Source organism: Anas platyrhynchos, chromosome 6, assembly GCF_047663525.1.
Source record: "Anas platyrhynchos isolate ZD024472 breed Pekin duck chromosome 6, IASCAAS_PekinDuck_T2T, whole genome shotgun sequence".
Lineage (NCBI taxonomy): Eukaryota > Metazoa > Chordata > Aves > Anseriformes > Anatidae > Anas > Anas platyrhynchos.
Window position 1 is genome coordinate 31,677,188 of NC_092592.1, and position 25,660 is coordinate 31,702,847.

At 36.4% G+C, this 25,660-nt stretch overlaps 1 protein-coding gene across 6 annotated transcripts in view; it reads right to left on the reverse strand.

The window, feature by feature from the left end:
- Positions 1 to 793: 793 nt before the first annotated feature.
- Positions 794 to 25,660, reverse strand: part of GPAM (glycerol-3-phosphate acyltransferase, mitochondrial) — a 49,712-nt gene continuing 24,845 nt past the window's right edge. For 4 of the 6 annotated variants that reach the window (XM_021268821.4, XM_038181455.2, XM_038181454.2 and 1 more), the window contains 18 exons: positions 25,507 to 25,580; positions 23,099 to 23,212; positions 21,733 to 21,882; positions 20,778 to 20,874; positions 19,677 to 19,813; positions 18,230 to 18,329; positions 17,297 to 17,509; positions 16,744 to 16,857; positions 14,630 to 14,715; positions 13,563 to 13,678; positions 12,613 to 12,683; positions 11,276 to 11,540; positions 10,612 to 10,754; positions 9,120 to 9,197; positions 5,985 to 6,125; positions 5,278 to 5,467; positions 5,105 to 5,163; positions 794 to 4,091 (listed from right to left, as the gene is read on the reverse strand). In XM_021268821.4, coding sequence (XP_021124496.4) covers positions 3,975 to 4,091; positions 5,105 to 5,163; positions 5,278 to 5,467; positions 5,985 to 6,125; positions 9,120 to 9,197; positions 10,612 to 10,754; positions 11,276 to 11,540; positions 12,613 to 12,683; positions 13,563 to 13,678; positions 14,630 to 14,715; positions 16,744 to 16,857; positions 17,297 to 17,509; positions 18,230 to 18,329; positions 19,677 to 19,813; positions 20,778 to 20,874; positions 21,733 to 21,882; positions 23,099 to 23,212; positions 25,507 to 25,580 — 2,265 coding nt within the window. In that variant the 3' untranslated portion in view covers positions 794 to 3,974. The remainder of the gene's footprint in view (positions 4,092 to 5,104; positions 5,164 to 5,277; positions 5,468 to 5,984; positions 6,126 to 9,119; positions 9,198 to 10,611; positions 10,755 to 11,275; positions 11,541 to 12,612; positions 12,684 to 13,562; positions 13,679 to 14,629; positions 14,716 to 16,743; positions 16,858 to 17,296; positions 17,510 to 18,229; positions 18,330 to 19,676; positions 19,814 to 20,777; positions 20,875 to 21,732; positions 21,883 to 23,098; positions 23,213 to 25,506; positions 25,581 to 25,660) is intronic. The other 2 variants (XM_072039785.1, XM_072039784.1) reach the window with 1 other exon arrangement.

Consider the following 25,660-nt stretch of genomic DNA (forward strand, 5'->3'; position numbering starts at 1 on the left):
AGATAAGTGCTTTATCTGACATTTGGGATTTTAGAAGACTGAGCAATAGGAAGACATTTACACAAAGAATAACTTGTAAGGTCATCACCAATAAAAATTGGGTTTTATTCAAGCTATTCACTATAATTAAATTTCAGTTTCCTACCTCAGCCAAGAGTTTTCAATTAATTGAACTTTGCTTGCAGGTGAACATTGCTAGAGGCCTCTTAAAGAATCAGTTGATTATGACTTTTTTTTTTTTTTTTTGAAAGGTGAAACAGCATCCCTCCTTCTCAATTTAAGTAATGATCATCTATGCAGGTTTTATTATATTAAAGCCCCACTCCAATTGATTCACATTTGCCAGATGCTGTCAGAGTTGCTGAAAGGGGCTTATTGTTCTCCTGGTCGGTTTGAAATCACCACGTGAAGGAATAATCTGTAGAGTTAAGACTTCTGCATGGCCCACCCCTCCCTGTAAGGTAAGATGAACTTTCAGAGCCTTTAAAAAAACATGGAAGCCACATACAAGATCCTTGAGAGGATGGGAACAGTGAAACTAAATGGCACCTCTGCTTTGTGACCAAATGGAACTGACTCAGGAGTCAGGATGTCATCTCAATTGGCTTTTTAAATGGTTCTGCTCTAGTAAATTCACCACTAGAAATTCCTCTCGGTCTCAAACTTCCACGTGCACCCACATCTGTAAGGAAAGCTTTTCATGGTTCAATTTCAACACAGAAAGGGACAAAATTATCAAATGAATTATTTTAGCAGGTTATTAAAAAAAACACACTAGAAAACTTATTAAATGTCATATTAGCAAACAGTTTAATTTATTAAAATGAATCCAGTACACCTCTGTGCTTCTACAATAGACATCCATTAGACATAACAAATAAACTGTGGTAACATTCACAAGGAAGCAGTACCAGTCTCATAAGCACAGAAACAAAATAGCAACGGTATCTTACAACACCTCCAGCTCAACCTTTTAAATTTGTGATTCCAATACTTCGTGGAGCAGGCGGTCAGTTCTGTTAAACATCAGTGTGCGTATTCGCTTCCTAATCAAAGGTATGTGAGTAAAGCCCTATGCTGTCAAAGAGAAGGCAGGTATGCCTCATACGTCACTGTGAGTAGAGTAAACATCAACAAATTTATGATCCCCGGGGGACTGGGTAGTTGTGGCAGCATGGAAAATGGAATTCTTCCATCACTCTAAAATACAAGATCTATAGGATGCATATGAAAAACATTACATTTCACTTATTGTGAAAGACCCTGGCCCAAAAGACTTGCACACCTGAGTAATATGTTTGTAAGAATGATGGGACTTGTGTAAGCCTTTATAAGAGGAGAGTCTTAAAATACATTTGTGGTAATTCAGAGTCCATCATTTCTTCTTTACTAGTTAACTTTACCAAGGTTAACTCAACCTGGTGTTGTATCAGCAAAGGAAACATGAGAGATTAATAAAATCAGAAGACACTGAAGGTGTAAATACAGTGCAAAAGTGTCGGGTATAGCTTTTGACTGTTACAGTCTGATAATTTTTATTCTGTGCTTTATTTTCAGGAGAAAGCATAGTTGTGTGTCATAATATACATGCTTGCATACATACACACTTGCTGCAGAAAGCAAAGGCTTCCACTGGCAGATGATTCATAGTACATGACTTCTCACGTGCAGATTTTTCTCACAAAACACAGTCTTAGAGGTGCACCCTCCCTCTGCATACTAAAAGGATTCATTAATGTGTATCACATGCATAGTACCCTACCCTCTCATTGACTTACATTACTCAGATTTTTTTATTTTTATTTTTTTAAAAGGTAATCCATAAGTTATCTTTAGATGCAACACCTAGCCAGAACACTCCAGTGACCTTAGTACTCCTGGGTTTTACGGTAACGAATACAGATTGTTGGCAGAACAATCTTAATAAAATGACTCAAGTTTTGTTTGCTTCATATTGCTTCATTTGTAAAAATCTTTTTCTATACAGTCTTCACTGTTAGTACACTTCAGATTTACTGAAATGTAGTAAACTGAGACTTGTTATTCAGAAGCACCTAGTCTTTTTTGACATTAAATGGAAGCCATCAGCAACAACTGTTGTATGAGCGTTCATTGGGTTAACCAACAGTGCATGTTAGCTAGAATGAGATGAAACTTTCCTAAGAGATAGAAGACTTCACAAAATAAATCATGTGCTAGTCACTACCCTGCCAAGACAGCAGAAGTGTATAAAAACAGATGCAGTTCTATGGTCAGTTTGTATCCATATTAATGTAGCTTTGGTTCAGAAATTCTTTTAAGTGTTGTAGAGCACCTGGTTTAGTGACAAAACACATGCATCTCACAGTGCTAATCGTATAATGCTAACAAACTATAAACCACAGGTTTCCAATATTAATAGTATTTAATAAAAAAAAAAATACAGAAATATTCTTGTTGACGAATGTGCAGTACGAATGCAAGCTCCTTGGCCACAAACTCAAATTATGTGCATCAGTTTTGTGCTGGCATAACAGTGCAAATGCTGGGATTCAAGTATGTTTGTCCATATTTATGCTAAGCAACAGAGATTCACATGATGAATTTGGGGGGATTTTCTGCTCACAAGGCCATGATGTGAGAATCAAGTGAAACACTGCAGTAATGGAAATGTTGATTTCCCTCATAGCAAAGGGAATCTAAATGAGGAAAACACATTTCACAAGCAAACCAGCTTCATGTACCACCAAGTTATTGCTTCAACTAGATCAGCTGTACTAAAAACACAGGACCACAGCTTGCAATCTAACCTCCTCTCACAGAAGAGAAGATGAAATCTACAGTGCAAGTCCTCTGTGCAAAACAATGACACTGCAAGACTAGAGTCCTGTTTCATTGGACAGAATTATTCATCATTTGTTTTGTTGTGTTTTTTCTCTTATAAGCCAGTTAAATTAGAGCCCGAAGGACATTGTTTATGACATTCTATGTTTCTAGAGGCTATTCCTTCGTGCTAATTTAAATCTGTTCAGCAACAGAATACAATATGAGCCACTGTTTTCCTAATAATTGCAAAAGTTATTGCTGAAATTTTAGGGCCAAAATTAAAAATTATTTCACCAAATCAAGCTTTTACTCCACTTAAAAAAATAATCTGACACCCTATTAATTAAAAAAGAAATCTTAATAGCTTTTCTCAATTAAATAATAAACTAAGATTTTACAAGATATTCACACTTTGGCAACTGTCTCCTGACTTTCAACTAGCTGAAAGACAGATGCCACAATAAAAACAAAAACGCTACTCTCACATTCTTCATGACAGCAGTGATTAGTGCAATTTACCACTGCACTATTCAGCTCTAATAGTGCAAGCTGTGCTTGCTGACAACACTTCTCACAATCATCTGCTACATGATCGTTATTCTCAGATGTTTGTACCTGTTACTCTCATTAGAATTTTGGCATTTATGTTAGCAGTTATGCAAATCTATGGCTTTATCCATGAAGTACTTAACCTGCCTAAGCAAAATTTTAGAAACCATTTATTTAAAACAATAAAACTGGATCAGAATTAAAGTTAGTTGTTTATGCCATAAGCTGTGTTGCCACTAAACTCAAGATCTCAGGGTTACCTATAGATCACAAATATTTGTATTTGTGCATCTGTTACAGTCTTTAAAAGTACATTTATTTAAAACATAACACTGATAAAACTTCACTCTCCATTTTAAACCTAATTGCTTATTTTATTTTTTTTGCAACATGTTTAACTTGTATCCGAAGTGTCATCCGAGTATCATAACAGGATTGGGACTGTAAGAAACCAATAAATGCATACATAATAAGGCACTTGTCTTCCAGTAGTTCAAGTCAGAGAAGGCCTTACCCAGACAGTGGCACCTTAAACTTTGAAGGATTAGCAAATGTTGTCAGGCTTTGACACAGTCTCAAAACCTGTCTTCATGTCCCTGGACAAAGGTGCTGTATGTGTTCTATAGTACCATGAAGCTCATGATGAATTCCAGTAGTTTTTGCCTGTTGCGCTGAGGTAGGAACGTAGTGCTAAGTTCCAAAATAGTGTCTCTACATTGTTTTGTTTGACTGAAAACCTGAAACACAGCATGGATATATGTAATTATCACCATATTCAAGTAATCACCGTTCTTAAGAAAAGAAACTATGAAATAAGCAGTGTACAATAAACAGCCAACTCCTAACAAAAATGAGGAACCAAACAGGCACTCAAAATGCATCTGAATTGAATATGCATGCACTTTGAAAACAAAAATTCAGATGCAATCTAGTTCTGCTTTTCCAACAGCAGAATAGACTAGAATTAAAATGATGAATGCCTTTACCATAAGCTTTACTCCAGGCTAACTATTGCTAGCTTATTTAATACATCAGAACTCAAGAGCAAAGACTACAAAACCCTCACCTGGCAATATTTTGCCCAAATGCTGGTGCTTTTAAAATTACAATGTTAAATCCCATCTGGTATTCAGGAAGTCATGCCATTTTGATGAAAGATTTTTTTTTTTATTTGTAAATTCAAGATAGAAAATCTAAAATTTGAAATGTGAGTGGTATAGTGCAAAACCGACCCTTGTCTTCAAAAATAAAGAATATCTGTATCCTCACGATGGAGGCTAGAGGTCCAGTAAGATGATGCTCCTGGAACATCAATCAGCACTGAGACAAAATTCAGTAACTTAATAAAAAAAAAATAAAAACTCAATAACTTTAAGATTTAAGTAGTCTTTCAAACTTTGATATAGCTGTCACTTAGCACAGGGCATGCTCTCTACCTTCCAACATTGTTACTGATGTGCACCAAGGACACAGAGCAGAGCAAAGAACTTTATTAGCTAGGAATAAAACACCTGGTCCCCTAGATAGCATCTGGACAAGTTTTCACAGGTGCCAGAAGTGGCCTGTTTTGCACTGTGCTCCTTTCCTTCGGCCCTGAGCTTTAAAGAAATATTCAAAAGATGTAACACATTTGCACAGCTACACTCATGCATTTTAAATTGACATTGCACAGATTTCACAAGTTGTCAAAATTGTGCTCCTTGTTAAAACGAAACTTAACAGTCTCCAGCTTTGATCACAGCACACTTACCCCAATTTCCTTAAAGACTTTCACTGCATTTTTCACATGACTGTAGGTAGCGCTCTCAGCTGCAAGAAAGTAAACACAAAGATAAACAAACTGCAACTGAACTTGGGCTATCCTGCTGCCAGGAGGAACAGAAAGAATCAAGTACGGCTCCAGAAAGAAACTGTTTGACATACCATACACAGCAACGTTCTTCTCTGTCCTGCTTATTAAGTGCCTGTGTAACTTTTGAATGTATTCAGACTCCGAAACAGGACCACTAAAGTTGTGCACGAAGATGACAGCAGAGCTATATGCCTCCAGTAAAGGTCCCAGTAACCTCTGCAGGAAAGTGATGTACTGCTGGTGCTCTTGAGACTGACTCACCTAAGAAAGAGCAACAAGAGCTTAAAAGACGGAGACGAGCAGAAATGAGAAACAACCTGCACCACAGTACATGGCAAAATGTCAGCCCAAATAATTCCTGCTACAACAAAGAGTACAGGGACACAAGACAGTACATTATGAAAGCATATCAAAAAAGTAGTTTACCAGTTTGTTTGTATCAGCTCTGTGAGAAAACTGATATAAGTCTACAAATCAACATGATCAATCTATGAAGAATAAAACATTTAGACACTAAGATGCTTAGGCCTTTTTGTTTCATGATACCACCATTGCCTTTCCACCTCCCTATAGGATTATTTGATATATCTTCATCTATTTTCTCCATGGGAAAGAGAGAAAGGTTTTTTTTACTGACTGTAGCAAAATATGACAGGCTAATACTAGAGCTAGCAAAAAGAAAAAGGTTTTATCATTAGCCCTCCAGAATGAGCGAAGTAGTCTGTCTCTGGTAAGAGGCTTCAGGGTTACGAGCCTTAGTATCTTAGCCTTACGTTACCTTCAGGTAGCAATCTCTCTGCTCTTCTCCAAAATCACTGTCTTCATCTTCCTCATCACTTCTCCAAGTTAATGGTTCAGGGAGTTTTTTATCCCACTGCTGCTCTGTAAGACCGGGACTAACATCCTCCTGATCATCCTGCTTAAATTTGAAAGACAATGTGGTTAAATAGGTAACAAACAAAAAAATATATCAAATGAAATCTAAGCAACAAACAGGCTTATTTTATAATCTCATCCAACTAAATCAGTCCTTTCATTAAGCAGTATTTAACAAGAACAGGGGAGACCCTTATAGACAGGGTTGAGACATGCAGACAGAAAAGAAATTTGGTGAAAAAGACCGTCTTTTTGTAGCCTGCCTGTCACATAAAAGTGAAAATCTCTGCTGTCATGTTGCTGAACCTTCTCACCAGCAGCCAGTCAGCAGCAATTACCAAGAAAGTGTTTTCAATTGCATTAGGATAGAAAGCTGAGACACCATCTGGATGCGGATGTTGCTAACCATTTTACTACTGTTAAAGAGATATTAGTAAACTGTGTTTTATTGTATTACAATAGCTGAAATATCAGTTAATGCAGAATGCCAGAAGTTCCTATTTTTAAGTGATAACTTACTGCCTCTAACAATGCTGTTCGTGTATTTGTCCCCACATGAGACATCGGCTGGAATATAATCAGCTAGTTTTGATTGCAAAGGATCCAAATTGTTTAAATCTCAATTATGCCAAGACACTTAGTCCCCTCTACCTGTTGTGTTGCAGCAATTTGGTTCTGCTAATCATCCTGATAGGCACCACCCAGGTTTAGCCTACAAATACTCCGCCAGTAATCTGTCTTCATATCAGGGCATGGATTTACACTCATATTTACCTAAGACGCTTACTTGAGTCTTAGGTAAACACACATTTCAAGACTTCTGAAATGAGTGCACGATAGCAAGAATACCACTGGTAGATATTCTTCAACTTGAACTCTTTTTTTCTCACAATAGTTTGTTTTTCATCTATTTAGGAAACAATTATTAATTAAAGGCTTTACTGAAATTAAAGTGCTCTGTAAAGTCATAAAGTACTGTGAAGTTCTGTTGCAAAGAAAAGATGAGGTAATCTACCGAGGCAATAAGCACAATTGAAAAGTACATACATACTCGAACTACCCAAGTAGTGGTTTAGTTCTGTTGTGAAATAATGCAAGTATGTCACGAGTTCAGGTGCACAGTAATTCAGGTGCAACAGAAATACTCCAACTAACTGATGCAACAGTCAATTTCAACAATGCATCTTCAGAAATCAGTTTCAGAGATAGCAAATACACACCCAGAAGAATAAGGGAAACCTTTGTGTCAATCATTCTCATTCATGATTATTTGTTTTGCTCAAAGCAGAGCTGAGATTCTCAAAGGTCACCAACACTAAGTCACTTGGGAAAGATCCCCATATTCCACTTAGAAATATAAATCATGCAAGATTAAAAACAAGCGGATAACAGACATGTCATTATGATTACTATCTTAATATTCATGACAAAGAGAAAGGCTTCTGTAGTAAATGATGTATAACATCCTTCCCATCTCACAATATGATCAGGCATTATATTCAGAATGAAGCAAAGGCCAGCAAATAAGTTTTAAAAAATACTAGAGAGATGTGTTGGGATTGTTTCTTATTTGTAGAAGCAGACAGTAGAGTGACAGGAAAAGAATTAAGAATTTTTTAAAAAGCATGTATCAATTTATTAGGAAATTTCCCAATGTGTGAAATTCAGCAGGAAAGTAAAAACATCAGAAGGTGCAGAAAGTAGTTACCCCTTTTAGAAAACAGGTTTTAAAAAGCCACAAACATTTCCAAGCTGTCCCAAGTCATGAAACAATTACTGCTTATAGTGTTTGCACTGATTATGTAAATTCTTAATATTTTAAAAGAATAAGCAGGCACAGAGTTTCACTGAGTTTAAGAAGCTTACTGATAAAATATGTATTTTTAAAGCATTCAAATGTTGCATTGGTGTGGTATGTCAGATAACACAACTGAGTATTTACACACTTGCTAACAGTTATGTACATCCCACCTATAAACAGCCGAGTACCAGCCTCAGCAACCAAAACTTACAGAAGAACCATCAGGACAGGTTGCATGCTTGAGTAGACAGAGGTGTGCATCTGCTACCATCCACGCCTATTTTGCCCATCTGTCCCCAGGCATGGAACATACAAGTTTCTTTCTAATCCCTAAGCAGCATTCATCTTTGGATTTATTTAATAATGATTACATCTTAAAGCATGATAACATGTCAGTAATTAAGATAAAAAGCATGCAGTTGTAAGTCCAAAGGAGGAGAAAGTTTAATATCCAGGAGGATTGAGTAAATATTACCTACAACTATACGTATTAAAAATGTATCAAAAAGTGTGCAGTGAGACTACAGAGGAGTAATGGCCATGAGCAAGCACACCAGAAGTAGCTCTCACCTCTTTTGAAAGTAGAGAGCTGCAGGGAAAAAAAAAAAAAAAAAAAAAAAGCCAAATCTCTCTTCTACATGCTATTTTACTTTTTGTCACTTCCCCCTGAGCTCCACGGTTTGGTTACTGTGCACAAAAAATGTCTGGGAAGTAACAGTGTGCTGAGTCAGCCGCTGCCTCATCCCCGCATTCCTGAACAACAGATGCCTCTGGTGACAGATTGCACCACGCAGCAACTCAAAACTTCACATTGTGTGAGCAGAGAAGGTTTGCAGGAATTCCTAGACCAATGCAGAGGAGTCCAGGAGCACCAAAATATCTGTTCTGTTACAAATAGAAATTAAACATCTGTGCAGCTATACTACAATTCTTAAGGACTCCAAAAATAAAATAAATCCCCATTTCGCAAGGCAGTATAAAATATGTCATCTTTAGTAGGTGTAATGGAATGGGACAGTGACATTACACAGTCTTTTGTAGGCTCACTTTGACCACCCCCAAATGTCTGATGCTTATAAACGTAAGAATCAAACAGCATCAGGCCTAGACTTGTTCATTTGTTACCAGCCTTCTGTAGTAACATATATTTAGAACAAGACTAACAACTAACAAGCTTAACTACCTACGGCTAAAGTCACATGCAAGGAACAGCACATTTACTATCTGTCATCTTACCTCGGCAACCAGAAGAATACCATACTGTATTAGCCGTTCCACTGATTCGTGGCAGACTTGATATATCACCTGACAAGGCTGCAAAGCAAAATAAAATACACTAAATAACAAAATAAAAAATTGCATCCATTACACCCATTAGAAACACAGACCAGTTCCCTACTCTGTATAAATTTTTTAGATATAGCATTATTATGCCTATTAAACAAGTTATCATTCTTTTATTACCATAATCTGAATGTACCACTCTTGTCTATCCTGGCAGCCAGAAACACTTTTTTGTCTGATGATTTTTTCTGGAAAAAAATCATCATAAAAGTAAAATCATTCAGACTTACAGCAGTGATTTCTTTGGAATTTAAAGAAAATTCCACTTTTAAGAAATTGCCTTGTATGTTTTGAAACTTTTTTTTTTAAATAAAAAAGCACCTATTTTTAAGTTTAAAAAAAATCAGTTATTAACTCTGGAGAGAGAAGGATGACATTACTGAAGAACTCTATCATATGAACTATACTACTGCCCAGACAAAAATATTAAATTTGGCTTATGTTTCATTGAAAAAGGTGAGAGTCGGGCAAAAAAAAAGTCTACAGATTTAAGAAAGAATTGAAGAATCCCTAAATTCTACGTAACTTGTATGTATTAAAAAAAAAAAATCTAGCACTGAAAATTGTAGGTATACAGATTATCTTTCAATACTGAGATATGAGTTCTCTTCAATGTTTTGCAACAAAACAAAAAACAATGTCAGGACATATTTAAAATTTACACTCTTAGGTATGGCACTGTGGCACTCTTGCACAACTATGTAAATTAGGATTATATTTTGAATCTAGAGTCCTTTATTTCACTATAATTTCAATCATGCATGCAAACTCATCTGGTACTCTCAAATCTTATATTTGTTTAAATCGATATATTTAAACAGCTTTTGGGGAGCACACATAATAGTTGTAATGGTCTAATGACATAAACAAGGCAAAAGATAAAGAAGTCCAACCTACAGTTGTGGGAAGCTGACAAAGAGATCAACCTTTTCTGTCTCAGGACAAGCCTGATGGCAGCAGAGTAGAAAAGCTTCAGGCTCACCCCAGTATCACACACTTAACGCTTGCACAAGCAGCTGGCATACACTTAGTGTGGATCCCCTAAACCTGACTGACTGATTTTTGCTGAGGCAACAATAAAGCAACAACAATGTGGCAAGTTAATTCACATGTTATCTGAAACCAGATAGCTTCTGGTTGAATTGTCCTGATGCAACCATATTCATTCAAATGTTCAGACATTTCCCTGAAACAAATGGTAACACCACATTTTTATTTTTTTTTTCAAATGATGTTCAACTTCCTGCTGCCCTTTATCATCAGACTGCACTTACAACAAGCATATCAGAATCAAGACACTTAAAAAAAAGCATTAACTCTCTTTTAAGTACCAAAAAAAAGAGGGGGAAAAAAAAAACGTGAACAATTTAATACAATGACTTACCAAAGATATAGTAAATTCATTAGAGAGCAAGTAACACAAGCTGGCAGCTTTTCGGACAAGGTGTTCTTGACTAATCAAACTGGGGGAAGCACCATTGGTACCATTTCTGTACCTCTTACTCTGAACTGCACGAAGACTGCAGGCTGGAGCAGAAATAAACATAATCAGAGTTTTTCCAAAGAGCTTTACAGCAAAGGAAATTTAAACTAAACTAAAACTAAAGTTTTGTCTATTTTTAGGTCTATAAACAGTCAAACATTACACACGCAGCTGAAAAACGGAGATGGAATCACTATTATTCCTTTTGTTTCCAAAGTATCTCAGGTTGAAACAAATTCCCATTAAAACGTTGCTAAACAAAGCACAGGTTCTGCCATATAGGCTCAAAAATCTGGCAGTGCCTTGCCTATGGCAGTGAACAATACATAAATACTTCCAAGAACGATAAAAGACGATGGGAAAGTTGAGTGGAAACACTCCACAAAACAAAACCGAACTTACTTCAACATCAACTTTGTTAGGGTAAACAAGGGCTTAAACAGGAAGGTGACAAATATATACTAGTAGTAAATTACATAGAAAACTGGGTTTGGGGTCGAGTGCAGGCACTTTTTGACTTCATGGGTCACAGGAATGTCTTTCCATGGTAAACCCCAGCACGTACCAATAATTGCCTCTTTAATGAATACATGAAGAACTCCATTGCTGTAGAAGTTGAGTTCAAAGACAGCAGGTATCGTTGTACTGGGAGTGATGAAGAACTCATTATTTCGACTAGTGTTTGTGATATTTACACAGTTCCCCAACAAATGGATGGCATGCATGACAACATCATCTGAGTTCCCTGAAAAACCCAAGTCAAAGTCACGGGCTAAGACCTCTTCCTTCATGGAGAAGAAATCTTCTACCAACCTGGAAAGATCAGTTCCCTAGAAGAAAAAAAAAAAAGTAAAAATAATTTTCTGCACGAGTTTATCTGTACGTGACATGTATATAGCAAACACATAAGAGACGTTGATTTTCAAAAATCCCAAGCCCAACAGTCATGTTAGAAAGCCTTTTTGTTTACTGAAATAGACCATGCGTTTTGAATTACATACAATTAAAGACATACATCTATTTGAGAATGCAAGATTTTTGTTTGAATCTTAGTTTATTTCACAACCCACAGAAACTTAAGTTATTCTGTAAGAGGTCACGTTAGAGATCTCGTATTTCCATTACCTCCACTATAAAATGAATGATTGGTTATCTGGCCACAGTGTAATTAACAGAACTCACAAGTGGTTAGAGACATAGGGAAGAGCTTGCTTTCTTTTGTTTTTTTTTGGCAAGATATCTTCAGATCACATAACAAAATGCTTCCTTCATCCCATTATTTTAGGAAACCGGAAGAGTGTACTGATGGGAATACTGATACTGTTTTTGACTGGGAAGATTACACACCTGACCAATATTTTTCAATGTGTTTTCAATTTATGTGCAATAAAAGCTTCAAATTGGAGGGAAAAGGAATTTCATACAAAATGCCAAACACACTTGTAGAAGGAAAAAAACATCCAAGCCCCATGCACAAAGGTTCCTTTAAACATTAGAATAATTTTGCCAAATTGGCACAATATTCTAGTACCAAGGGACAGCAAAACTCATTTGAAAATTAACTGAAGAGGTGCTAGCATTTTCAGTGGTAAATGTGTTTCAACATCAGAGATCTAAAATGTGATCTTAACACAATGGACATAAACCATTTACTCTTTAAAAAAAGAGTAACTAAATTTTGAATTTGAAAATCTATTTTTATACGAACATATTTTACTATCTCATCAATAATGTGTTATCTCCAAGCATTCACCCCTAACCAAAATATAAGAGTACGTGAAATCTACTTCAAATGCATCTCTCTTCTTTCGTCAGTATCGTGCAATAGTAGAATGCAGACTATGCTTCTAATTAACAAGTTTAAAGCACTGTATGGCCATTTATGCAGCACAAAAGCCTTACCTGCCTATGTCTGTACAGCAGCAAACAGGCAACAATGTGGGTGGACATCACTGCACAGGACTTGTTAGCAGCTAGAAGTAAACAAGACAAAGTTAAATTGAAACACTTCAACTATCAGAAAAGTTTAAAACATCATTACAAATGAAACATTAGCCACTACTTTAAAAATTAGTGATACTGGCAGAGATCTGTATGTTCTGAATGAAATATGAAGTGTATTATGTCTATACAGTAACAATAAAAGGGTATGAACTAATGAATTTCAAGCATGCCCTGACACTACTGTATCTCAGCCCTTAGCGCTTCAGTTCCTTCTAGCAATACACAATGATGATCATATTTACCCTACAGAAGTACTGTAAAGACCACGGACAATTCTGGAGACCTGCAGGCATGTAAAATATTAAAGTAATCAAACTACAGTAACTTGAACTCAGAAGCCTGAGTGAAGTTCAGAAGTTTACTAAGCTAGAAGTGCTGTTTCGTATGCATCTCTTGTATCTGAATTCACAGACCTGCCAACTGAAATGCACACCACATCGCCTGTAAGCCAGTGGCCCATGCAGCTAGATGAATTCATGAGAGCAGTAACATAAATAAAACCTACAAGACACTGCAGTACCTTCTTACATTGTGCAATGAAAAGTAATGATGTAATATTGATACGCTGATATCAATGCAAACACTTCAAATTACATCAAGTTCAGTATACTAATAAAAAAATACACAAGTTACCAATATAAAAAGAAGGTTTGTACAAACAGAAGGACAGTCTATTAAGTGTTCCAGAGGGCCGGAGGATGGTAAAAGAGGGAGAACTGTCAAGAAAGCACGTGAAATGATCTCCTGGAACAGAGAGAATCTGGAAGTATGGCACTACCAAACAGCAAGTTAGTTCATGCAACAAGCAAGACAAAATAGGTAGCTGACAGTGATACTGGAACACTTACTGAATAAAATGTGCTCAGCCAAGTTAGCTATCAGCTCTCTTCTGTAGGGCTCACTGGTTATATCCCTGGTGTTAGGCAACGAAGCCTCTCTACCCTCATCCACAGCATCATTAGGTCTAAAGACAGAATAAAAAAATTTATTATGACATTTAGATTTACATTGATTTTTATATTTTTTAGATACACTAACTGAACTACAGTGCAAAAATACACTGTGAAATCTGGTAAGGGCACAAAACGTTATGCATAACAAGCTCCACAAAAAGTTGAATGTCTACAACTTTTCCAGACACTTTCTTCACACTGAAGAACAAACCAAGATAAGAACACCAAAATAAAAAGGGCAAACAGAACATCTGCCTTGTCCTATGGCTATTCATGACTTTGCTATTACATCACTTGCACCCCACAGCTCTTTTCAGTGAATACAGACAGAAGTAGATTAAGCAAATCTGCCTAGAAGGCAGTTTTCAGCTCAGCCACACAAGCTAGAAATGGTCTTTTGTACGGACCTCAAACTTTCCAAAGATAAATGACTTTGTCTTTACTAGGACCACACAGGTTTGTAAAAGTCGAGCAAAGACTTCAACTAAAATCCAAGTCTTTGTAATACTTGCAAGTCTAGCCCTATGGTGAAGTTTTTAATTTCTAAGTGAGTCATATCCTTGAACAAGTGGTATTCACTCACAAGTTCTCACTATTTGGTTTGGAATTATACCAAAATCCACCTGAGATGTTTGTGGGTTTTAAAAACACACTCTTCCTTTTTCAATAAGAGTGTTATTTTTCTTCGCTGACTAAATTATTGTGTAAAATTTAAAATTAAACCAACAGAGGTCACTATAATTAAATCTTTTTTAAAAAGCCTCCTCAAGCTTATTTGAAAAAAAAAATCCCAGAAAGAATGCAACTCTTGGAATAAACTGCACAGTTATAATCATATAATCATTGGGGAGTTCAGGCATTTCTTGAAATGTAATGCAGCATAATAAAAGCCAAAGGAAAAGTGGAAAAAAAAAATATCAACCTGTCATCCCTCTCCTCAACAACAACAAAAAAATCTCTACCTTGATGGAAGTATAGCTGGTAACAAAGCTTGTTCCAGAGAAAGAGGAGCAGGCACAGGTTTTTGACTTTGGCTGTTGACGTATTCCTATTAAGAGAAAGATTGATTTTTGTTGTTTGTTTGTTTTTGTACTTTTCTCACCTTACTTCTGCATTCAACTGCATCCACACTATTTACATGAAAAAATCAATTACTCAAAAATGCAACAGTGATTAAAAATAGCTTACATTAAAATAAGGTTACAGAAGTGACAAGTTTGCAACACTCTATTCTCTTTTAATTCTATTTTATGAAAAGGAAAACTTTCCACTGCAAAGAATCCATACTTGGTGAAATAATGACAAAAAAACAACACACAATCCCTGTCAGCATCTTGCTGAGAAGAAGTCCTTTGAGACTAGCTTCTCCGTGATTAAACTAATGAGAACTGCCTTCATTAGCATGAATGAGAGCAAAGCCTAGTACTCATTCAGAACCCACAAAGAGATTATAATTATTGCTTGTTGCTTCTTTCCTCAAACACCAGCACAGGGAGCATCTCCATAGGTAAACACCACTATAGAAGCTTTATCTGTAAGACATCACAGAACTGAAGCACCCAGGAAGCAGGCATCAAACCACATACTTGGAATTCTTGAATCCCAAACTTCTAAGAAGACTCTCCTTACAGGTTAGCATTTACATTGCTCTGTTTTCAGGACACTGCGTTCTTCCAGTTCCTATGAAGACTAATGTGGGAAACTACAGAGCCACTTAGCCTGCTGGTCAGAAAAAGTTCTCTCTCAGGAAAGCTTTTTAAAGGGCTTTCACACTCAGCTCTCCCTCTTCTGCTTCTAAATCTGTATTCAAAGAACTTCAAAAGCTCAAAATTAACCCCAAAAAACTCATCTTAGAAAAATTTGCTGTGATATAGCTACATCAACTTAAACTGACGTAGTTACAACATTTTTGCAAATCTTGGTTAACGCATACTTAAACAATTTATGTCACGCTTATTCTATTTCTGGAGTACAAGAAAGAATGCACATACAAATGAGACTTGGCAGAGGCTGCTAGGAAGGTATAGAGTGATCAGTATTTCACTAGATTAAGAGGGCAGATAACCTTCTTTTCCTTATACTGATCCAAGAACAATCATTAGCTTACTACCAAGAATAGCCTGGAAGTGACCCAAGCCTTCTTCTTTGGAAGTGAATTAATATCTTTCCTTACTACACTAATTATAATGCAGTGCAGACAGTCACAATAATTTCATGCTGTGGTAATTGAACCCTCCAAAGCTCTCCAACCTACTGCTTTTCTGAGAGAAGTAGGGCAGAAAGAAGAATGCCTAATTAATTTGAATAATGTTCTAGTAGGTTGTTGTTACAGCAGTTAATCTTATTAAAGTCACACTTAAAAAAAAAAAAAAAAAAAAGGTATACTGTAGCAGAAGACAGATTAGTGAAGTGCAGATAAATTAAGTATAATACTAGCAAATTCTGCAAAGAGATAAGGGAAAGAAAGTGAAAGCAGCTAGTAGTGAACCAGACCCTTCCCTGAGAAACTACAGAACAGTATTTTGTGAATTAGTGTAGGCAATAGGTGAAAACTAATGATGAACTATGGAATATGTAGATTTGGTGATATATCCATGGTGACTTTATAACTACTAACTCGCTTAGCAACTTTAAAAATCCAATAAGACAAGTACTGTTCCTCAACAATAGCGTTAACCATTCAATTACTTAAATTGAAGAACTGTAACCAGTTTCCTTCAACTACAAACATCCATACAACTTAAAGAATTACTACACATTACACAGATCACTTCAAAAGCTGTTAAAAAAAACAAACAAAAAAACACCAATGAAAATATTTACGCTAATTCAAAACTAACATGATCCTTTATGTCAACTTTGAAACTATTTCAGCTTAACACAGTTGTGTTTGAAGATTCATGCATTCAGTGAACCAGGGAAGTTACATACTTTTGTCCTACTGGAATAGAATTCTGCAGAAATTCTATTCTGCAGAATTCTGCTAATAATGACTACCCACAATGAGAAAGTAAAAATAAATGTCTGAAACAGCAAAACCAAACTTCAAAACAAATCATCAAAATACCAAACTTACTTTTAAGGAAAACGGTTGTGCAAAATCTACTCTGACACACCCATAATTCTTCCGTAGCATCCTGAAGACTCCTCTAGCTATACTCCAAAGGCTTTCATTCTTCTTAGGCTTGCCCTGGAAAATATGGTAGTAGTTGGGTTTGGGTGTTATTTCTTTTTGGTTTGTTTTTTGGGTATTTTTTGTTGTTGTTTTCTTCCAATTTGCAATTAAAAAGTTACATTCAAAATTAAAAACGCATCCAACAGACAAGAAGGCCGAATCTTCTGACACACCTTATAACTTCAGGTAAGTCTAGAGAACTACTGTTTTCCGTGTGTATTACCATTTGAATGTATTATTTTTTATGTCATGGATTTGCATTTAGAACTATGTTACCTATACCTCGGCACTCCCTATCAGAGAGGCTCTGTGATTCATGGCTCTACATTCTTCATCACTAATGCCAAGTGCATGTGACAGAGAACTACCAGCACATAATTTAACTGTGTAACACATTCTCCTGCACATAAACAGAAAATCCCCAAGGCAAAACAAGCTGTTAAATTGCTCTTACCAGCTGTTCACTGTTATAGTGACCTTCAATTATGCGATCATAGGAAATTCCCACAGGTATAATTAGGACATCAGGAGTAGCATTTGAGAAGAGAGCATCCACCACCACAGATAAAAGACCCGCTCTAGCACTGGATGTCTTTCCACTTCGAGACCTTGTGCCTTCCAAGAATATTTCTAAAAACTGCTGCTGTCTCAACAGTTCCTCTATGTGCTGAATACAAAGAGAAAGAAAAAATAAGTATCTTCACATACTTGTATACTGGTAAATTCACATTTAAAACATATTGCTCCTTAGCAGCAAACATTTCCTTTTAAAACAATGGAAGACCCTGAGTTGGCATGAATACTTGTAAGAACAAAAAAAAAGGCAATAATTACTGCTTGACACAAACCCAGACCAAACTGCAGTTTAATTTGCATGAATATAAAAGAAGTATACTGCCATTTGTTCAAGAACATCTCTAGCAACAGTTGATCTAGCAGATTTGCATATGTCTCTTCTGGTTCCTTACTATATCCCATCTTCTGAGATGCAAATAGAGCTGTTTTACTGAGTTACACAAAGAACTACATCAACATATCATAAACAGAGGCTTCTATTAAGTTAATAAAATCACTGTAGATAGGCCCCAGTACAAAAGAAATCAGACAAACAAGACTGAAGTTTAATATTAATTCAGAGAGATTAATTCCACTTACTTTAACGAGGATTATGCAAGGTGAGAATCTTCTGATCCTCAAAGGTACCAGGCATTCCATTCTCTCTTATTTCACACATTCAAGACTTGATACAAAAACATATCCTGCTTTTCTGACATGAACCCCAAGACAAATTCAAAGCAGTAAAAACCCTCCCCAGACTGATGGAAATTACTCTCCTACTTGCCACCCAACTGAAATGCTACCTATGGACACAAAGACAAGTACATACCACATAGAGCAAAGCTCTGTAGAGGAAGTCCTTACGACCATCAGGACTCTGATCTAACTTTCGACGAATGAAAAATCCTCCTAGTTTGCGGATCAATGTGCTACGCAATAAAGAAGAAATAGACTCATTGGTTTTGGATTATATGAAACTACTGCACAGCCAGTGTAAAATTCCCAGCACACAACAGCAACTGAAATTACCAAATTTACCTAAGACTAAAATGTATTATTCTACTTGCACATGATGGGATCACATTACTGTTTTTAATGAAATAGGCTACTAAAGACTCACTGTCTTGCTCAATGTCACTACATGAACAGACCGCTTACCCTCTGTCACGATCCTGACCATTGTACATCAAGGAGCTAGTGACCCCGAAAAAACAGTTAACCTGAGCTAGCTCAAATCTGCATTGTGCTGCATGTACAGCTCGGCCTTCATGCCTGTGTTGTGAGGCAAACATCCCTTGGCTGCAGGATAACCTCAGCTGGTTTGTTTTAAGAGAGGAAGCTTCAGGCAGCTCCCACTTAACGCCAGCAATTACACCACCTGTGTGGCCTTGTCTTTAAAAGTGCACCACGAAGTTCTCATAAGAATGTCCTTTCTGTTTGACAGAAAAAATGATGGATACAGCTGTTTTCTTGCAGTAAGATCCTGTACAAGCTTGAGTGATCAAAATGTAGTAACCTGTCCTGTGGGCAGCATCTGCAGCATGCTGCATGTATATCAGAGGTCTGTTGGATGCTGCACAACTCAGGGTTCCCAGCATCTAAAGGGACATCCTTGCTAGTCTCTCATTCTTTACAGCGTTAACTCCAATTAACAGCATCTTAAACAATATTCCATAGCATCTGAGTGCCTTTCTTACTGGGATGATCATGGACCAGCACCTAGTAGTGCAAAACACTCTCTGAGTCAAGATATTCTCCTTCTTTTCTTGCTATTTCCCACAATGTCCAGTGGCTCTTCAGCGATCAGGTATTCCTGAGTTCTTTGTCACTGGCAAAGAAAATACCTAAAAGATCTTCAGACATTCTTCAGCCACCAGAAATATAATTTAAACAGAAATCAAACTGGAGTGCTTTCCCACAAAGTACTATTCACTCAGTACTGTCACTGCCCAATAGTCATCTCAGGTAACTTCACAAAGAATAGCTGCCTATTCACATATGGTTTTCACGTATTAATCTTTGTTTACTCACCTACTCACTTTGAGACTCCTAGAAGAAATTAATATTATTCTTTATCCCACTTAATTTCACAAAAGGATTTTGTTATGGTCTCTCTCCAAGCATGCAATAGGAGCCAAAAAATTCTACAGAATTGCCCAGTAATACTGATGCCCTTACAAGTGGATGTATGATATAGTGCACAACTGGTCAACTGATCATTCCCCCACTTCAGCCTTTTTCAAATAGCGAGGTTCCACATAGTTTATTATCATTACCTGAAGATGGGGATGTTGAGATTGTTCCCTGCAGCAATATAAGGTGCTTTGATGTTATGGCAGAAAAGTATGAATGTAAGGAGCAGGTAGTCAATGTGAGATTTATGAACAGGTAAGAAAATAAGGGGCAAATTCATCTATGGAGAGGAGAGAAAAAGAAAAAAAAAAGACAACTGATAAGAACCATGGAACATTATTCCTTTTCTAAAATTGGTCATCAAGATTGCTAGCATATTATCAGAACTGATGTTGCCAACATTCAGTTTGTTGACTTCTGGTTTTCACTCAGCTGTGACAACAATGAGAATATTTCAATGAATTCTACTTTTTAATTTTCAAGGACTGCAGTTTTTAGTTGTAAACATTACCAGACAGAACCATTGATATTCTACAGACTCACAGTACTAAGAAAACAATCAAAAAGTTTCAAGGGATGTGACCAAATCAGCATCACCAAAATGTTGCTATTTCTTTCTATAAGACATCAACAAGAATCTACAAATAGCAGGGTTCCCAACACCATAACCAAATATAACGGAAAATATCAGGAACCATTTTTTTTTAAACTTATCTAATGCATCTTTATAAAGTAATCTCTGCAAAAAGAATCAATTCATTTGAGTGTAAACAAGATGGCTGAATTTAGGGGTTATTTTAATCAATTTCAGTAAATATTGCAGGACTGAGAATAGATTGCTAACAAGGAAGACAAGTTCTTAAATTTTTTTTATTCCAAATTAATGTAAGAGAAATTCTGAAAATCCTAAACATACCTACTAATTTATTACTGGCTGCCTCAGCACAGAAAGAGAAATAATGCTGGATGCAGGTTTATGTGAGATAACCATTCAACCTTACAGTTAAAATCTGATCCTGAAGCAAAGATGAAGACACCGCTGACATAGTATTTTAGGTTACACAACTCAAAGAACATTGCATTTAATTAAAAACATTATTTCTGAGCTGAAGACAGATCTGTCTAGAATCTGGTATGACAGAGACTTAGAAGAACTCTCCTGAAAAGAGAAAGCACTGTAAACATTAAGAGAAACTCCATCAGAAATATACCTTACTAGATATTTTTTCCCACCCCACCCTTACCTCTGTTGCTGCTTTGACCATTTCTATTTGACCTCTGTGGATCTGAATATTCCAGAAAAAGCTATTAAACAACTTCAGTAACACCCAGCCAGTCAACCTGAAAAAAGAGCAAACATAATTCAAAGAACTTCCTTCACTGCTGCCTTCATTTTTATATTGCTTCCATACGACTAAAGACAAAGCCATAAAATCTCATTACTTCATATTCAAGAAACCTTACTATGAAATCAGATTGCTTAACAAGTCTTTGCTATCATAAAGCCTTCTGTAATTATGACACAAAAGTTGTGTCAACTGCAGTGCAGGCTGTTCACACCATGAAGACTACTGTATGTATGTGGCAAGCTAACAAAGGTCCTATGATCGATTGCAGTAACTAAGCACATGGATAAACACGTTAGGTGACATGGCGAATCTGGTCTTGTAGGAAAACTTAATGTAGTTACAAAAAGAGGTAGGGTTTGCATTACAAAAGTGAGTGAAAGGACTTTGAACATGACAGAAGCAAATTGATCTTTAGCAGTGAAGTCGTATATATCTAAGATAAGACTCTAAGACATTTATAACTACAGGCTATGATATTCAATGTGTTACTGGAAAAAAGGGTCTTTCACAGTCTAAGATCCTGCAGCTATCTGCTTTTTCCTGTATCAGCCTCAAACAACAAAGGATACTATTGGTCTAAGCATTAGCAACAAGCCTAGATTTGGGAGGAAAAAACATGCTTGCATTTAATCACATCATAAGATTTATCCCTTGAAAAAAAGGAAGGGTTTCTGCTGTACCTGACAATCAAGAGTAACAACCGTTTTGCTAGGTGATGTTAGAAAAGGACTTTTTATGAATAATTATTCATTAATTATATATAACATGTTACAAGCTCTGCTGTTACAATACAGAGACAGCTTGACTGTTCTTTTATCCATTGACAATGTTGATGGGCCATTTTCCTTACCTGATTAAAGCCGGTGACACATTTGCTACCATTTCCTGGAGAATTTTCCTAGCTTTTTTCTTCACTTTGTTGATAGCTTTAGGATCCGTCTGAGCAAAACTACCTGGAACGCTTGGTTCAGAAGCTTCATCTACGATGGCCTTCTGTACTCTAACATGAAAAAGTAACACTTATGAGACAGTTCTGCAATAGAAGAGTTCAAGACAGACAACAACTGCTAGGAATAATCTATACACTACTACCAGAGTAATTTGCAGGCATAAAAGAAGATTAAAAGCCACACCAACGTTTTGTGTATTCCAAATTAATTCAATTTAATTCAGTACTGCTAACCTCTGAATTAAAGAGGTGGATGATGGATGAACGTACTCAGATTTGGTACATAAAACAGTATGTACACACTTGATCACCGATACTAAGTGATCACTGAATTTCAGAAATGATCAATCATGTTAAAACTGCAAATAGCGCAGTTGAAATCTCCTCTTTGTTCATACTTTGTTTTTACTACCATAGCAAATTTCACTTACCTCATTAGACAGATTTATGCATTTGCTATTTTGCATTTCTACAATATCTCCACACTTGAAATCTCAGTTTTACAAAGTGTAACTAAATTTTATATGGGCTGTTTTCCCCATTTAAAACATATATAAGAGAGATTAAGTGGATTAACAGACCGTAACTGTGGCGCTAGGTAGTTTGCATTGTTTTACAAAAGCAACACCATCATCTTTGGCTGGGACTTGAACAAAAATTCAGGGGAGTTCTCTGACTAAACTAGACTGGAGGAGTGGGTATGTGGCTGTGTTTCTCTGTGTCCATGGAAAACAGATACCTTACTAGCTGATCAGGGTATCAACATGCCTTTTAAAATTCAGTAGATGAGACAGAAAACAAGCTATGCAAAACAAAGAGTGGGTGTAGACACTCTATAATCTTTTTCCAATTTTGTTTCACACTATTGTTGCTTCATAAACTAGGGTAATCTGAAATGCCACTTTCCCATTATTTTTGAAATAGTGAAAAATTTTGATTACAATAGTATGGCTTTAGTAATAACGATTTAACTTGAATTAGATAAACAAAAGTTTGAAGAGTTTCCACACAGCAATTTATTTTTCTGTGTACCAAGTCTGCTGTCCACCCACTACACATTATTCATTTGAAGATTAAGAATTACAAATTTCCCCTCTTAGTATTCAAACTGAAATTGCAAGCCACAGTCCTGAGTGTCTGTGCTAAAGACACTGCATCTTCTAATATATTTTAAAGAGCATGGTTTTCAAAGCCGTCAGTTTCCAAATTCTTAGATTATAATGTAATGTATTAGTCATACAAAAAAAAATATTTTGCATTATCTTACCTGCTGTTATTCAGCACATTTTCTGTCAGATTCTTCGCAAACATACCCTTATGAACGTCCCTCTCTTGCACAAAAAGAACATAGCAAAGCCGTCTTGCAAGCCATCCTCTGTACCTACAAAAATATGAAGCAAGTTTGAGTGTCAGCCTCAAAATAAACAACTGGCAAAAAAAAAAAAATGGAACCTTAAAAATAAATACTAAGAAGAAAAAAGAAGTAAAGTTCTTCGAAGTGCTACTTAAAAACTTCTGCATTTTTTGTATCTTAAGCCCTGACCCTTCCCGAGATTATTCATTATTATTCAGTATTATGCAACGCTCTTTCATTACTATGCACACATGGAAATATTTGAAGCTTGCACTTTTACTGCTGAAAGATCTTCATGAATGCAGAGGAGAAAACCGTGAGAAGCTGTTAATCCAAGAAAGAAGGAAGTATATTGCTGGGACTAGGTACAAAGTCTGGGGCCTGATTAACAGTTTTCTCTACCCTCTGCCTCTACCGAGTGACACAGAAAGCAATTGCCTGTAGTGCCATTAAGGACACAGCAGTAGGGCAACATGGAAAGAAATACAGGGATACAGAACGAAGCACAGGAAACTACTGAAGCATACAAAGCCCCTCCTTTTTTTCATCCCTCTTCACAAAAAGTCTGTGCTTAGGACTGGCAGTGCAATGTATTGCTGATGCTCCAGTGGGTGCCCCAGATGGAAACACTGCCAAGGTCTCACTTCCTTGTGGCCACCTGAGCTGCCAATGCTGGCCGTTAAACCTCCCTACCACATTACAACATGTGTAAATACACTGAAAAGAGTTATAAAAGATGAGAGGAAACTTGCATACTGCAAAAATGTCAAACAGAATTCGCCACAACTCCTGTAATTGGGATGAGTGCATATGCACAAGCAATCAAAACTGTCACATAACACACAAATAGTCAGACTGTCTCTAAGGACAAAGAATTTTGCTAACCATGTTGTCTGGAAAGTAGATTGGTGATGCTGTTTTAATTGCTTTTCCATTTTCCCCTTCCCACCTGAGTTTGAGATAGCTTTATTGATTTTTCAAAATAGCAGAGCGAAGGAGATATGCTTCTTTCTGTCAAGAGGTTTTGTAACTAAGAACAAATTGTAACAGCATGCAACTATTAGACGGACCTGTCTAGGTACTTGTGTATTTGTTTTAAAGCTTAAACACAATGCAGAACAATTAGAAAAACTTGTTTTCTAATCATGTAGCATGAACATAAGAAAAAACACACAGAGCAGACCCAGTCAAGATGTATTATTTTGTTCAGAATCTTGCTCCAATTACCAAAACTGACATATTCACACCTCAGAAAAAGGCTGCTGATAATTCTTGGCCTTCAGAAGCTTATGGAGACACCTGTTACTATGGAACCCCAGGGGACCTCAGAATTTTATTATAGTCTGAGAATTGAGGATTTTAATAACATTCTTAGCTAAAGGCATTTTATTTCAGAATAATTCATTAACCCATATTTTATTGCCCTTATATTTCTAATTTAAGAATCTCTGACTATTCAAAAGCACTCAAGGATGAGACTTCTCAAACTAATATAAAAAGTTGAACACTATTTCAGTTATTTTTCTGTATTCTAAACTACAGACTCAACTCTTAAAAAAATCATTAATTCAAATTGAAGAAAGAACAGTCTCTAACATTAGCTTCCTCCCTCTCAAGCACAGCACAATACTGCCTTTCTTCCACTCAGACACTTTGGCTCATTTCTTTCAGGCTGCTGGCCTCTCTTTGTTTGCTCTGGTTCCACAAACACTGCAGAATCTGCTTATGCTAATGATTACTGCAAAAACTTCAGCAAGCATTATTAACTTTCCAAAGAACAAAATGAAGGAGACAAGATATAATTCAAGTAGCACAAAAATACATACTCATTTTTATGTTGAATACACCATCTTTCAAGAGCTGCACTCTGCCACTGAGGCAGAGGAGTCACAGTCTAGCAAGACATTTTCAGATTTAACTGTCATTAGTAAATAGTAGTGAAAGCCTAAATTGTGAGCCAGATTTGCTCAGTAAATTAAAATGCAGCCCAAAGTCATTCTTAAGTATGGGAATAAAACAGCTCCTCTCAGCACTATACTGCAGATGCTGCCATTTGCAATGAAGGAAAAAATGCCTTTTTTTTTTTATGAAATAGGTCTGACCTTTACACTCCTTGCCAATAACCCCAAAGAACTTTGTCCTGTGCCCAAATGCACACAGCTGAATTTTACAAGTATATTACTTTCCTGAAGTCAGCATCGATTCCTGCATTTCAGGACTGCAATGTATATTCACTCAGTCTGGACTATCCTAGAGATTTCCCTGCCATAAGATTAGAACACACTGAATTTCAAAAGTAAAAGAAAGACTTCCTACTTTACCTGGTATGTGTTTCATTGATATATATGACATTACGTAGACCCAAAGAAGGAATACTAGAGTTGAAGAAGTTATCCTGTAAAAACAAGGAGAAGAAGATTAGAAGACCGTTTCTGTATATAAGAATAGTCACCTCTTTACATTCCTAACAACAAA